Genomic DNA, 12,123 nt, shown 5'->3' with positions numbered 1-12,123 from the left:
CAATTTTGTAATTTTCCCAAAAAATAAAGACTAGTAATAAATTACCCCATTATTTAATACTTTTCTCGAAAAAAAACATTATTTTTTTTTGAAAAAAAAACATTATTTAATGCTAGTATAGTTTTTATTTAATAACTTTATTAATTAATTTTGTTTATATAGATATAAATCAAAATTTCACCTGGAGAGTGGATATTATTTATTGATTATTATTATTAATTTTTTGTTTTGGAAAGAAAGAAAGAAAGAGCAGATAGTAATAGGTGAAAAATTAAAAAAAGGAAAAGGGAAAAAATTGGTCTCCCTCTCTTCTTTGTTGAAGGTTTCGGTTGTGTCTCGTTATTGTTGGTGCTGATAACATCGGAGGAGAAAAGAGGGACAGATTCCAAATCCGTCACATAAAAGCACTGAAGAGACAAAATGGATTTGGATCAGTGGATAGCTAAGGTCAAGGAAGGGCAACATCTGTTGGAGGACGAGCTTCAACTTCTCTGCGAATACGTATATTTTTGTTTCTTTTACTCTCTTCTCTGTTTTTAGGGTTTCATTTCCTTGTGCATCTTCCTTTTATTGATGGTATTAGGGTTTTTCTCTGCTCTTCCTGCCTCAGAAATGACAAATTTGGTCTGTTTTAATTTCACTTTTACTGTTAATAATTTGTATGTGTAGTTGTTTTCGTAAATGTGTTCTCGTGACTTCTCTTTGTTTAATTGGGTAATTTGTATTTTCTTGGCAAGCCGAACGGAAGTTAGGGCTTTTCAAATAACTAATGAGAGTTGAATTGGAGCTTTGTGCTTGCTCTTGTTGTGGTTCCTAATCAGTGGAAATTAAATGCATTTCACATCTTCTGAAACAAGCTAAGTGATGGAAAGTGTAATGTCTACCAGTTTTATTTTCATATTGTATTCCTCATTTAATGAATTGGATCAACAGTGATTGCATTTTGTTCTATAAAAAATTGATCTAATAGGATAGCAGATTTTTTTCCCTTACTGTGCTTCAGTGGAGGAAAATTTTGAATTACTATGGCAGTTCTTGAAATTGTCCTAATGGAAAAGCTTCCCTTGTTATACATTGTTACTTACTGCAGTTTCTCTTTTATGGTGCTAAAAAGTGCTTATTATTTGTGCCCCAGTGAATAATGGTTTTCAGCATTATGTAGATTATGAGCTGAGATAATTGGCACAACAATCACATTTTCCTCAACCCTACCACACTGCTCCTTATCTCCAAAAAATTAAAGATTTATGCATAGTTTGATCTACGGAGTTGAAGATTCAATCTCAGTTTCTGTTGCTTTGTAAACAACACAGGTTAAAGAGATCCTCATTGAGGAGTCCAATGTGCAGCCTGTGAACAGTCCAGTGACCGTATGTGGTGATATTCATGGTCAGTTTCATGATCTAATGAAACTTTTCCACACTGGAGGTCATGTACCTGAGACAAATTACATCTTTATGGTATTCTTTTTCCCCTTCAAGGGCTATTGTTAACTCTTGTTGGCAGTCTGATGTTTCCCAATTCTTGAAAGCTTAAGTATTCTTAGTGCTTTGTCAGGGAGATTTTGTTGATCGAGGTTATAATAGTCTTGAAGTGTTCACAATTCTTTTGCTTCTTAAAGCGAGGTACGGATTTCTATCTTGTGCTGATGTAATTGTCACTTATTATGCTGGTCATTGTTTTTTTTGGTAGACAATTTCTTTGGTTTTTCACTTCTGTATTTATGTTTTTTTTTGGTACTTCATATCATAGTTGTCAAAGGCGTGCCTGAGGCAAGGCTCAGCGGTTAGCACCTCTTTGTGTGTGAGGCGGGTGATGTCAGCCAGACGCCACGAGCCTAGGCGCAATTGTAGGGTTTTTTAGTGTCTTTTCGGCTTCTAATCACTGCCATAGGAGATCTTTATGATGCAGGGCTCAGATTAAATTAGAAAAAAAAGGAAAGGAAAGAGGTGAGCATCGATACTAAGGACGACATTCTCGCTTCCGCTTCGTCCACCGCTGCTCGCGCAGGTGCTTCCCTCTAAGGCGGAACACTCCCTGACTTTGCACACTCCAGCTTCGGCCCTTTGCCTATCAGCTCATGAACCTTAAATAATTGTGTTAACTTTTTTATAGATCTTTTCTTTGTTAATCCAACCTCGGACTGTCTTTCATTTCGGAAGCAGCTTTGGCAGGATTAATCTAATCTTTTAAATTAGTTAAAATCGAATAGTTTCATTCATTAATCCAACTGTACTATCTGGCTTCATCGGCCCCTTCAGCCATTAGGAGATATCTTAATCGAGGTGGAGTAGCTTTCGGGGGCATTTCTATAATCGTCTGAGCCATTTAGCTGTTGCAGACAAGTGAAAAGTATCTCGAGGTTTCGCCGTTTTGAAACAAGAAGTTTCAAAATATCGCAAAAATTCCGCTTAGCTTTGTTCTAAATCTTAAAAGCCTCGAATTAGTTAAAATCGAATAGTTCCATGACTGATTAATTCCTCCTAAACATAGTAAATGACTGCTGTAAAACATTTAGTCTGTTCCCTAAATATCTTGGGAAGCGAAGTGGGCAGGTTAGATACTGAAGGACAGAACGCAGAACACATAGCAGCTTCTCCTCCATTCTGTGAGCTGCGATTCTTTGAAGAAGGCACTATAAATAAAGACTAAAGAGTTTAGTCTTGCTTGATGAAAACTAACTATTATTAGACTATTAGTTATTAACTTAGTGTTTAGTTGAAGTTGAACTTTGGTCTTTAGATTTAAATTTTATTATAAATTATAATTATGTCTTATTAGTTAATTAGAATTTATCTCCTGCATTTTATGATTAAGATTGTTGTTAATTGACTATTTGTGTCATTTTAGAAATATTGATTGTTGTTATTTATAATTTTACATGCTATTTTGTTTTGGTGCGCCTTGCGCCTAGGCCCCAGGACCCCCTTGCACCTTTCACAACTATGCTTCATATTCTTCTGCCTTGTGGAGCTCAGCTTTATGCAGTTTGCTGATTATGCCTGATTATTCTTTAACCATTGAATTATGACAACACATTTACACATATTAAAGCAAAACCACGAATAATGTTTTATTTTCCAATTAGAAATTATTTGTTAATGTAATCTGCTTTCTGTGAAACAAGTGGAACCTATATGTCAATGTTTCTTGAATCAATTTGATTCCTATGAACTACCCTCTTTTCCATTTAATTGACACTGTTTCCCTTTTTTTTTGTAGATACCCAGCTAATATCACACTTTTGCGAGGAAATCATGAAAGCAGGCAACTAACTCAGGTATACATTTATTCATATCATGTCTTTTCTGAATTGATTCTGTTGCTGAAAATAAAACACTGTAAGGTTATCAATAAATGAAACCTTTGCAAACTGATTTTGACTTATAATTTTGTCGACTTCCATTGTAAATTATGTGTCAAAGTGCACATGGGATGTTTGAGTTTTTGGTTTTAAATGCTCTTTTACTTGATAGCTAGAGTTGATTTCTAGAGTATGAATCTAATCGATTTTTTCATAAATTTGGAAGTTATCTTCAATTTTGCTCTGAATTTCCTCTAGTGTAAAGCATATGTTGGACTAAAGTCAGAAGTGGAACCATACCTAGGAAAATCTAAGTTCTTTTTGTCATTTTAACTGATTACATATGTCGACATCCTCATTTGCTGATAATTATCATATTAACTTGGTTGTCGTAGTGAAATGAAACCTGCATATCCTTCAGCTTGGAATTCCACAGTCCTGTACCTTTCAATAATAGATCCTTCAAGATTTGTAGGAGCTCTGTGGAATTTGATGTTTCCATCTGTCAATTTTATTTGTGCTAGGTATATGGTTTCTATGATGAATGCCAGAGGAAGTATGGAAATGCCAATGCATGGCGGTATTGTACTGATGTTTTTGATTATCTAACACTCTCAGCAATCATAGATGGCACTGTAAGCCCCTTTCTTCTGCTTGCATATGCAACTTTATCTACTTCAATTTTTTACATATGAATCTGCATGACACTAAGAATGGATGTCTTGTGGTTTAATATGTAGGTGCTTTGTGTCCACGGTGGCCTTTCTCCGGACATCCGAACAATTGATCAGGTGTGTCTCTGGCTTTATGCTCAGTTTTTGTACTGGAAGTAGCAATCAACATTGTACAACTTTATTTCATCCTTCTTTAAGGTCCTTCATTTTATTACCTCATCAATTTGTTCTCCTATCCTTGGATTGTTTGCATCAAATATAGAATGCTTCTCTCGGGGGGTTTTTGATACTAAAAGGAAGTTATCTCAAGTCGGAAAATGCATTTTTCAAGATTCTTTTTCCTTAACTGTAACTCAAAGCATTGGAATGCTAATAAACTCAGGACACTTGCATGCTTCCACACACTGATTTAAGTACATTCATGTGAGTGTCCATACTGAGACTTTTTGAAGTATGGTGTATGTGAATTTCAGTGTCTTTCTTTACATTACATTTCTTTTCTCATAATTGCTCGTTTAGTTTAGTTTTTGTCAGATAGATATATTAATTGTTGATGATGGCACATCTTAGTGTTTGTTTGTTTTGAATGTTTAAAGTGTTTTCTCCCTTCAAATGAAGTTGTGGTAGGAGTTATGTGCGTATCAAATACAGTTCCTGCTTTTTAAGTGTACACATGGTCTATCCAGGGGAATTATAATTTTATAAATATTGTATGTGCAATTTAATATTTCTTTCAGGAGTAACGCTCACATATGTTACTCCTTTCTTCTTTTCTCATGGATGGTAGTCATAGTCATTAAAGGTGTAAGGCGCACTATGGCGCAAGGGGGTCCTGGAGCCTTGGCGCACAGCGTGTGCCTGAACGACACAAGGCGCATTAGAAGAATAAAATTATATAGAACCACCATAAATGATAATATTTAAAATATAAGAAATTGTAATTAATATCAAAATGCAGAAAATAAGACATCATGTCAATATTCTTAATAATAAATTGTAGGGTAAAGTACAAAAAAAAAACCCTGTGGTTTTTGCCATTTGCAAACAACAAACAATGACCTGTGTTTTAAAATGGTATAAACGAGGTTCTGTGTTTTACGCCCTTAACAAATAAGGTCCAAAAAAGTTAAACAGGGTTAAAAAAAAAGTTGATGTGACACTTTTTAGTCAACAGGTCAAAAGGCATTTTTGTCTTTGTAATTTTCTTTTATATTTTGAGATGCCATGCCAAGCAATACCAATATTCAGACCCTCTAGAAACTTGAACCAAAATAAATATAAATGCAGTTTGCTGAGCTTCCCTCGCTCCATCAGTAACAATTACAACATTCAATAAATGGTCCAAAAGCTTCTGAAAAAGGGAAAAGATCTGATCCAAGAGAAATCCTGCTTATTGAGCGCAGCTGATATGCAGCTTTTTAAGTTCATCATTCCATGACGCAGGGGCATCTGATACTCCAAGAAGCACCAGACTCAAAATACAAAATTTGTACATACTTTAATTTGACCTAATAAGTATACCAAATTTAAGTATCTCGGGGTAATTTTTGCCTCATGTCTGAGTTCCGACTGAATAAGAAATCGAATCAGAAATTGCATTGAACAAAATCAACCATACAGTTATTGATTGGATGAGTGTAAAATAATATATAAAGTTGTAAAATATAAAAGAAAATTACAAAGACAAAAATGCCCTTTGACTTGTTGACTAAAAAGTGCCACATTAGCTTTTTTAACATGGTTCTGGACTTTATTTGTTAATGGCGTAAAGCACAGACCCTCGTTTGTACTGTTTTAAAACACAGGTCCTTGTTTGCAAATGGCGAAAATCACATGGATTTTTTGTACTTACCCTAAATTCTAACATGCAATAAACCCTATATTCTAAAATTAAAGTATTAAACTAAATAGTAAATCCTAAGTTACTAATAGCTACTTCTTATCAAAAGTCTCCAACTTCAAGTTATGCCCTTGTTTGCTTCTTTTTCTCTGGTATTTTACTGTTGTTGTGCGCTTCTTCTTTTCCTTTGTTTCGCATTATGCATCTTTCTTTTTCTATGATTGTTTAATTTGAAAGTCTGTCTCCTTTCCTTTTGTTTCTGTTTATTTTTGGACACTAGATGTGTCTAATACAACTGTGGAGATTGAACATGTGGATCAATAATAAAAAACCCTAAAAAAATAACCTGTGACACAAAAGGCGCGCCTCTGATAAGCATGTCCAGGCACACAAAGGCGCGTCTTAGCGTCGCCAGACCAACATCGTTCGCCTTAGCGGGTGTTAAGGCGCATGGCCTTGAGCCTTGTGCCATGGCTTCACAATTAACAACTATGATGGTAATGTGAAACCTTGCTTTATGTTACTCATTTCTTCATTTCTCATGGATGGTAATGTAAAACTTGATTATTTTACCCATCCTTGCTAGATAAGAGTTATCGAACGCAATTGCGAGATTCCACATGAAGGGCCTTTCTGTGATCTAATGTGGAGTGATCCTGAAGATATTGAAACATGGGCAGTTAGTCCTCGAGGAGCTGGTTGGCTATTTGGATCCAGGGTTACTTCTGAGGTGATGTCTTTGATCTCAGCTATAATAGTATGATCATCATATCGTCCGTCTGACATTCTTTCCCTTTTTCTCGCAGTTCAATCACATTAACAATCTTGATCTGGTTTGTCGGGCACACCAACTTGTACAAGAAGGTCTCAAGTACATGTTTCAAGATAAAGGCTTAGTAACTGTAAAGATTCTGACCCTTCTATAGTCTTATGGTTGTCAGATACAATTAAGATGTCTTGTAAAATGGTTTGGTCCATAACTTTGCAGGTCTGGTCTGCACCAAATTACTGTTACCGATGTGGGAATGTAGCTTCCATATTGAGCTTCAACGAGAACATGGTAAGTATTGTGAGCGTAAATGCTCTCTTTTTGGGTGGGCCTCATGAAGCAGTTAGATTCTTGATGACTTTTATAATAGTATTTCATCCTTGGACATTCATCTTCCTACTTCATGGGCATTAAATTTAAGCTTTTTATTGATATTTGGACCTAAGTTTTGAGTATGCAACTGTGCAAAATGCGACAAAGTTATTGCCATCTATAAATTGGAACACTAAACAGTCGAATATGAAAAAAAAGGAAAAAAGATTGCTCGGGAAACAATATTCAACTCACACACAGTTTCGAGTTACAGTCTTCAATGTAGCTTCGAATACATGTTCAAATGTATTCTATAGTTCATTGTTGATGGATGAAGATTGATACCCTCTTGCTATATTGTTTAGCCTGATAATGATACTATAGTTGTCAGTTGCTGGCTTCACCTTTTCCTTCTATTTTCTAATAATGATACTATAGTTGTCAGTTAGCCGATCCCGAATCATTTCAGGACTAAGGCTTTGATGTTGTTGTTGTTGATGTTGTTGTAAATGAATACCAAAAATATTCTGGCTGGCACTTGCATTTCATTTAGGGGTTCTAATATGTGATATTATCTTTGGAGACAGTGATTGTTAAAACATGCCATTCTTGTTGTCTCAGATTGTAGGGGTTCAGTTTCTTTGTTAAATTTTGGAAGAATTTATTTTGTTCGTCGACAAGCAAACTCGGTTGCTCATTTATTGCCCGGGCAAGCCGAGGTGATAAGGAAATAAAATAAATTAGAAAAACATAAAAAATAAAACCATAACTCAAATTGACTAGTTTAACTTCTAAAGTTGTAAAATAAAATAAAACTTTAGTCTAATGCTAAGATCCTAATTCCTAAGAGCATTTTCAACAGTCTCTTAGTTTAGCTCTTAAGTTAAAATTTGAGGAGGGAGAGTTAAAAATCAGCTCCAACAGTTTATTAATAATTTATTATTGAGGAGTCTCTCTACTCTGACTATTGGTAAATATAACAATAATTAATAATTTTAATGATAAAATAATAAATAAAGATTGAATATGAGGAGTATTGTTGGGGATGATATGTCTTAGTCACTCTTAAATTACTAAAGTCAATTATTTATATTATTTTTAGAGAGAGCGCTAAGAGTCTCTTGGAGATGCTCTTATAACATATCAAACATGATCATCAAGCCAAATCCAAATCCTCATCATCAAGTCCAAAAGCCTGCAAAATTTGGAAAATTAGACACTTGCAAGCTAATGTTTCATACACTTTCATATATTTTCACAAACTTTCATACAGTTTCAGACACGTTCACACATTTCACTTCACACACTTTCATAACATTAGCATAAACTTGCATAAACTTTCACACACTTTCATAACAGTAGCATAAACTTTCACACACTTTCATAACAGTAGCATAAACTTTCATAAACTTTCATAATAGTAGCATTAGCATAAAGTTTCACACACTTTCATAGACTTGCATAAACTTTCATAACTTAGTAATGATTACAGAAATGACAAAATTTGGGCAGCATAACATTTGCATAAGTCATAATAAATAGTAGAAATTTGGGCAGCATAACAGTAGGATGAAGATGAAGAAAAATAGAAGAAAGGAGAAGAGTATAGAAAGAAAAATAAAAGGAGAACAGTACCTGTAATCGGTGGTGGGTGGTTGCCAACTTCTTTTGCTTTTTTCTTTCTTTCAATCGATAAGTTTCTGTTGTCTTAACCTAAAAAACCCTTTTATATTTCTTTCTAATTTTTCTTTTTTAATAACTGTAACATACCGCCTGAACTGCAGTAGGTGACCACCTCTCGCCTCCACCCGCCTCTCGCCTACAGCGGCCAGGCGGTCGCCTTCTTCATAACGCCCGCCTTCTAGTTCAGAAGGCGAGGGAAGGAACGCCTGGTTTGCCTCTCGCCTCAGACGATCCAGGCAATCGACTTTCACAACTATGCCGGGCATCCAAGTTCTATGGTTTGGCAGGAGATGCCTGCTTTTATTAGCGATCTTCTGTTCTTCGATATTAACCATTTTGTTCCTAATCAATATATTCTTAGCTCTTTTTCCATTTCCAGGTTGGCTTGGAAAAGGTTTTTTAAATGAGACTAACTTTCAAAAAAGAAAAAGACAGTCACTTTAATGACATTTTGACCATGAAAATCATCTGTGCAGAGAGATTGTTCTGAAGAATTAAATTTGCGACCTTTAAGTTGAATCTTAGAGCATTGGTTTTCCACATTTTCATGAAGCTAATGCGAATATTTACCTGCTCTGTTTTTCCATTCTTCAGTTTTTTGGTTAATGAATGACTTCTGCTCTTATATTGTTTGTGAAAACAAGTAATAAATACGATTCTGTTGTGTTATCTCCTCAGGAAAGAGAAGTGAAGTTCTTCACAGAAACAGAAGAGAACAACCAGATGAGAGGGCCTAGGACAGGAGTGCCTTATTTCTTATGATGAAGGAAATCGGCTGCTGCAACTAGTTGTATAATCGCTGAAGATCTGTGACTCGATATTGCTTATTGAAAAAAGAGCTGTAATGAGAAAAAAAACAGAGAATACGTCCATGATTACATGTTTTCGCATTCCTTTAGGTGGACATTTCCATCTGCTTTCGAAATATGTCGCTTGTGTATTAGTTTTCCTAATTGTTTCTTTCTTCTTTTTTATTAGATGGAATCTTATTTTTCTTTTTCTTGTGAGTTTAATTTAAGTTCGATATGATTCTAAAATAGTTATCACGACATTGATTTGATTGTAGCTTCTGTGGGTTACTTTTGTTGGAGTATAATTTTGTCTTGTTTTTGAAGGTCCAAATGATTGAGGATTGTATCCTCAACCCGCAATTAAACACCCTAATTTGTTTAATTGCGGGTTACGCGAATTGTTTATTCGTTTATTTGTGCGTCATGCGAATTGTTTGTTGGGTTATGATGCATTTTGACAGCTTTTGACAGTTATGGACAGTTATGGTGAAATCTCAGGTGCTGATCCTACTCCTTTGGCTGGTGCCATATCAGGTGTTGTATCTTTATATTTTTATAAACGTTTTATTTATCTCTTCAACTTGCTGAAAGTGATGTATTGACTCTTGAAATCCGTGTGGTAGAGTAGATTTTGTACAAGTTGATGTTCTACGCTTGCAATTTTAGTGGGCCATAGGAGTAGGGAGGCAGGGACAATCACTCTAGATGGGAGAGTTGTTCAGGCTCCAGATTGCTTCTGGTATTTAGGATCTATTATCCAAACGGATGGAGAAGTAGATGGAGATGTTGCTCATAGGATTAAAGCTGGTTGGTCGAAGTGGAAGAGTGCTACAGGTTTCCTTTGTGACCTCGGCATGCCTAATAGATTGAAGGGGAAATTCTACCGGACGGCAATTAGACCAGCATTGTTATATGGTACAGAGTGTTGGGCAGTGAAACACTGCCACATCCATAAGATGTCGGTGGCAGAGATGCGTATGTTGAGATGGATGTGTGGTCATACGAGAAAGGATCGGGTGAGTAATGAAATAATTAGGACAAAAGTAGGGGTCACATCTATTGAGAATAAAATGAGAGAAAACCGACTAAGGTGGTTTGGCCATGTGAGACGTAGAGCGCTTGATGCGCCGGTTAGGAGAACCGAAGAGTGGCAAAGGGATGTAGTGGTGAGGGGTAGGGGAAGACCTAAGCAAACTTGGAGGAGGGTGATTGAGAGTGATATGAGTTTACTGGGAATTGAGGAAAATATGGTAGTGGATAGGACGGAGTGGAGGGAACGAATTTGTATCGCTGACACGACTTGATTTCACGGTTTTATATGATGATTCATGTTAGCCGACCCCGAATCATTTCGGGACTAAGGCTTTGTTGTTGTTGTTGTTGTATTTGATTATTCTAAGCAAGTTTAGGAGATAAATAAGCCATTTGAGAAAGTTAAGAGATTTATTAGGTCAATTTAAATAAGTTTAGGATAAATATGATGTTTTTAAAGTATAGGGGCAATTGACTCTACCCATTGGACGAGTACAATAGGTTAATGATGTATGAATATAGGATTAAAGCACTATTTGACTTTTGATCTAGGGTTTTCCTTTGATCTGTTATTTGGTAAATCCCTAACCTATTCAAAATGTTTATCTTTGCATCGTAACTTATTATTTGGTTATATTTGCCTTCCGACCCATCTAAAATTTGTAAAATCTTAATCAAATGCTGATTGAGATTTCATCAATTTTGGATAGGTCAAGAGGCAAATGTAATAAAATAATAGGTAAAGGGGTCAAAATAAACATTTTGAATAGGTTAGAGGTCAAATGTTAACAGGTCAAAAATCAAAATTTTGAATAGGTGAGGGCAAATAGTGTTTTAAGCTATTAACATATGAATTAAGGGTCGATTTGGCTTTTAAAATTGGCAGTCAAGTCTAGTTTAGTCCAAGTCGAAGTTAGTTTAGGTATCAATAAGTCTTTAATTTGATATTATTTGATAAATTAGTCCAAATTTGAAATTTTTAAATATTAAAATTGATTGTATTTAAGTTAATTTGTCCGTTCGTACTACTGTGCATTTCCTTTTGAAGAGGGCCAAAGAAAGGTCTGCTATAAACTATAGTTTCAAAGTCAATTAAAACCTTAAACTATTAAAATCATTAATTAGATCTTTAAACTTAGCAAAAGAAATCATCAATTGAGTATCAATTGTATTCTAAAATCAGAAACTGCGACTATTTGACATAGAATGTAATAATTACTGTGTTGGCTAAAATAAGTTTGGAGAAGAGGGTCTAAAATTGTTTGACTTGATGATTTTTGATAAGGACTCTATTAATATTTTTACTTAGGATGAGGATTCAATTGATGATTTTTGCTTAATTTAGGGATTTGATTGATGATTTTGGTAGTTGACTTTGAAGTTTTAGTTTGGACAGCTAAACATGTGTTACGCCATAATTTTGTCTTGTTCTTGAAGTTCTAAATGTATTGATATGGTATGTCATTGCTCTTAGTGACCTGATTTTTCACTAGGCTTATGGAGTTTTTAGTTACTATCTATATAGCTGAATTAAATAGGTGCTTGACATATTTTCACACCATTGTTGATTGCCAGAGCTGGATCAATTAAATCCTCCATCGGCAATTAAGCACTCTAATTCGTTTAATTGCAGGTTATGTGAATTGTTTATTTGTTTCATTGCGGGTTATGTGAATTGGGTCATGATACATTTTGATAGTCGATTTCTCAACTGTTGA

At 35.0% G+C, this 12,123-nt stretch overlaps 1 protein-coding gene across 1 annotated transcript; it reads left to right on the top strand.

Annotated features, from left to right (window-relative positions):
- Nucleotides 1–249: 249 nt before the first annotated feature.
- LOC136224282 (phytochrome-associated serine/threonine-protein phosphatase) lies at nucleotides 250–9,582 on the top strand. Its single transcript, XM_066012567.1, has 10 exons — nucleotides 250–501; nucleotides 1,314–1,460; nucleotides 1,558–1,625; nucleotides 3,223–3,280; nucleotides 3,829–3,939; nucleotides 4,045–4,095; nucleotides 6,405–6,548; nucleotides 6,625–6,720; nucleotides 6,807–6,878; nucleotides 9,261–9,582. The coding sequence occupies exons 1-10, from the start codon at nucleotides 421–423 to the stop codon at nucleotides 9,342–9,344; spliced, it is 912 nt and encodes a 303-aa protein (XP_065868639.1). The 5' UTR covers nucleotides 250–420; the 3' UTR covers nucleotides 9,345–9,582.
- Nucleotides 9,583–12,123: the final 2,541 nt, after the last annotated feature.

The sequence above is a fragment of the Euphorbia lathyris genome, chromosome 3 (genome assembly GCF_963576675.1).
Source record: "Euphorbia lathyris chromosome 3, ddEupLath1.1, whole genome shotgun sequence".
Taxonomy (NCBI): Eukaryota; Viridiplantae; Streptophyta; class Magnoliopsida; order Malpighiales; family Euphorbiaceae; genus Euphorbia; species Euphorbia lathyris.
Note: the sequence above shows the minus strand (reverse complement) of the source record. Positions and strands in the feature narration are given on the sequence as shown.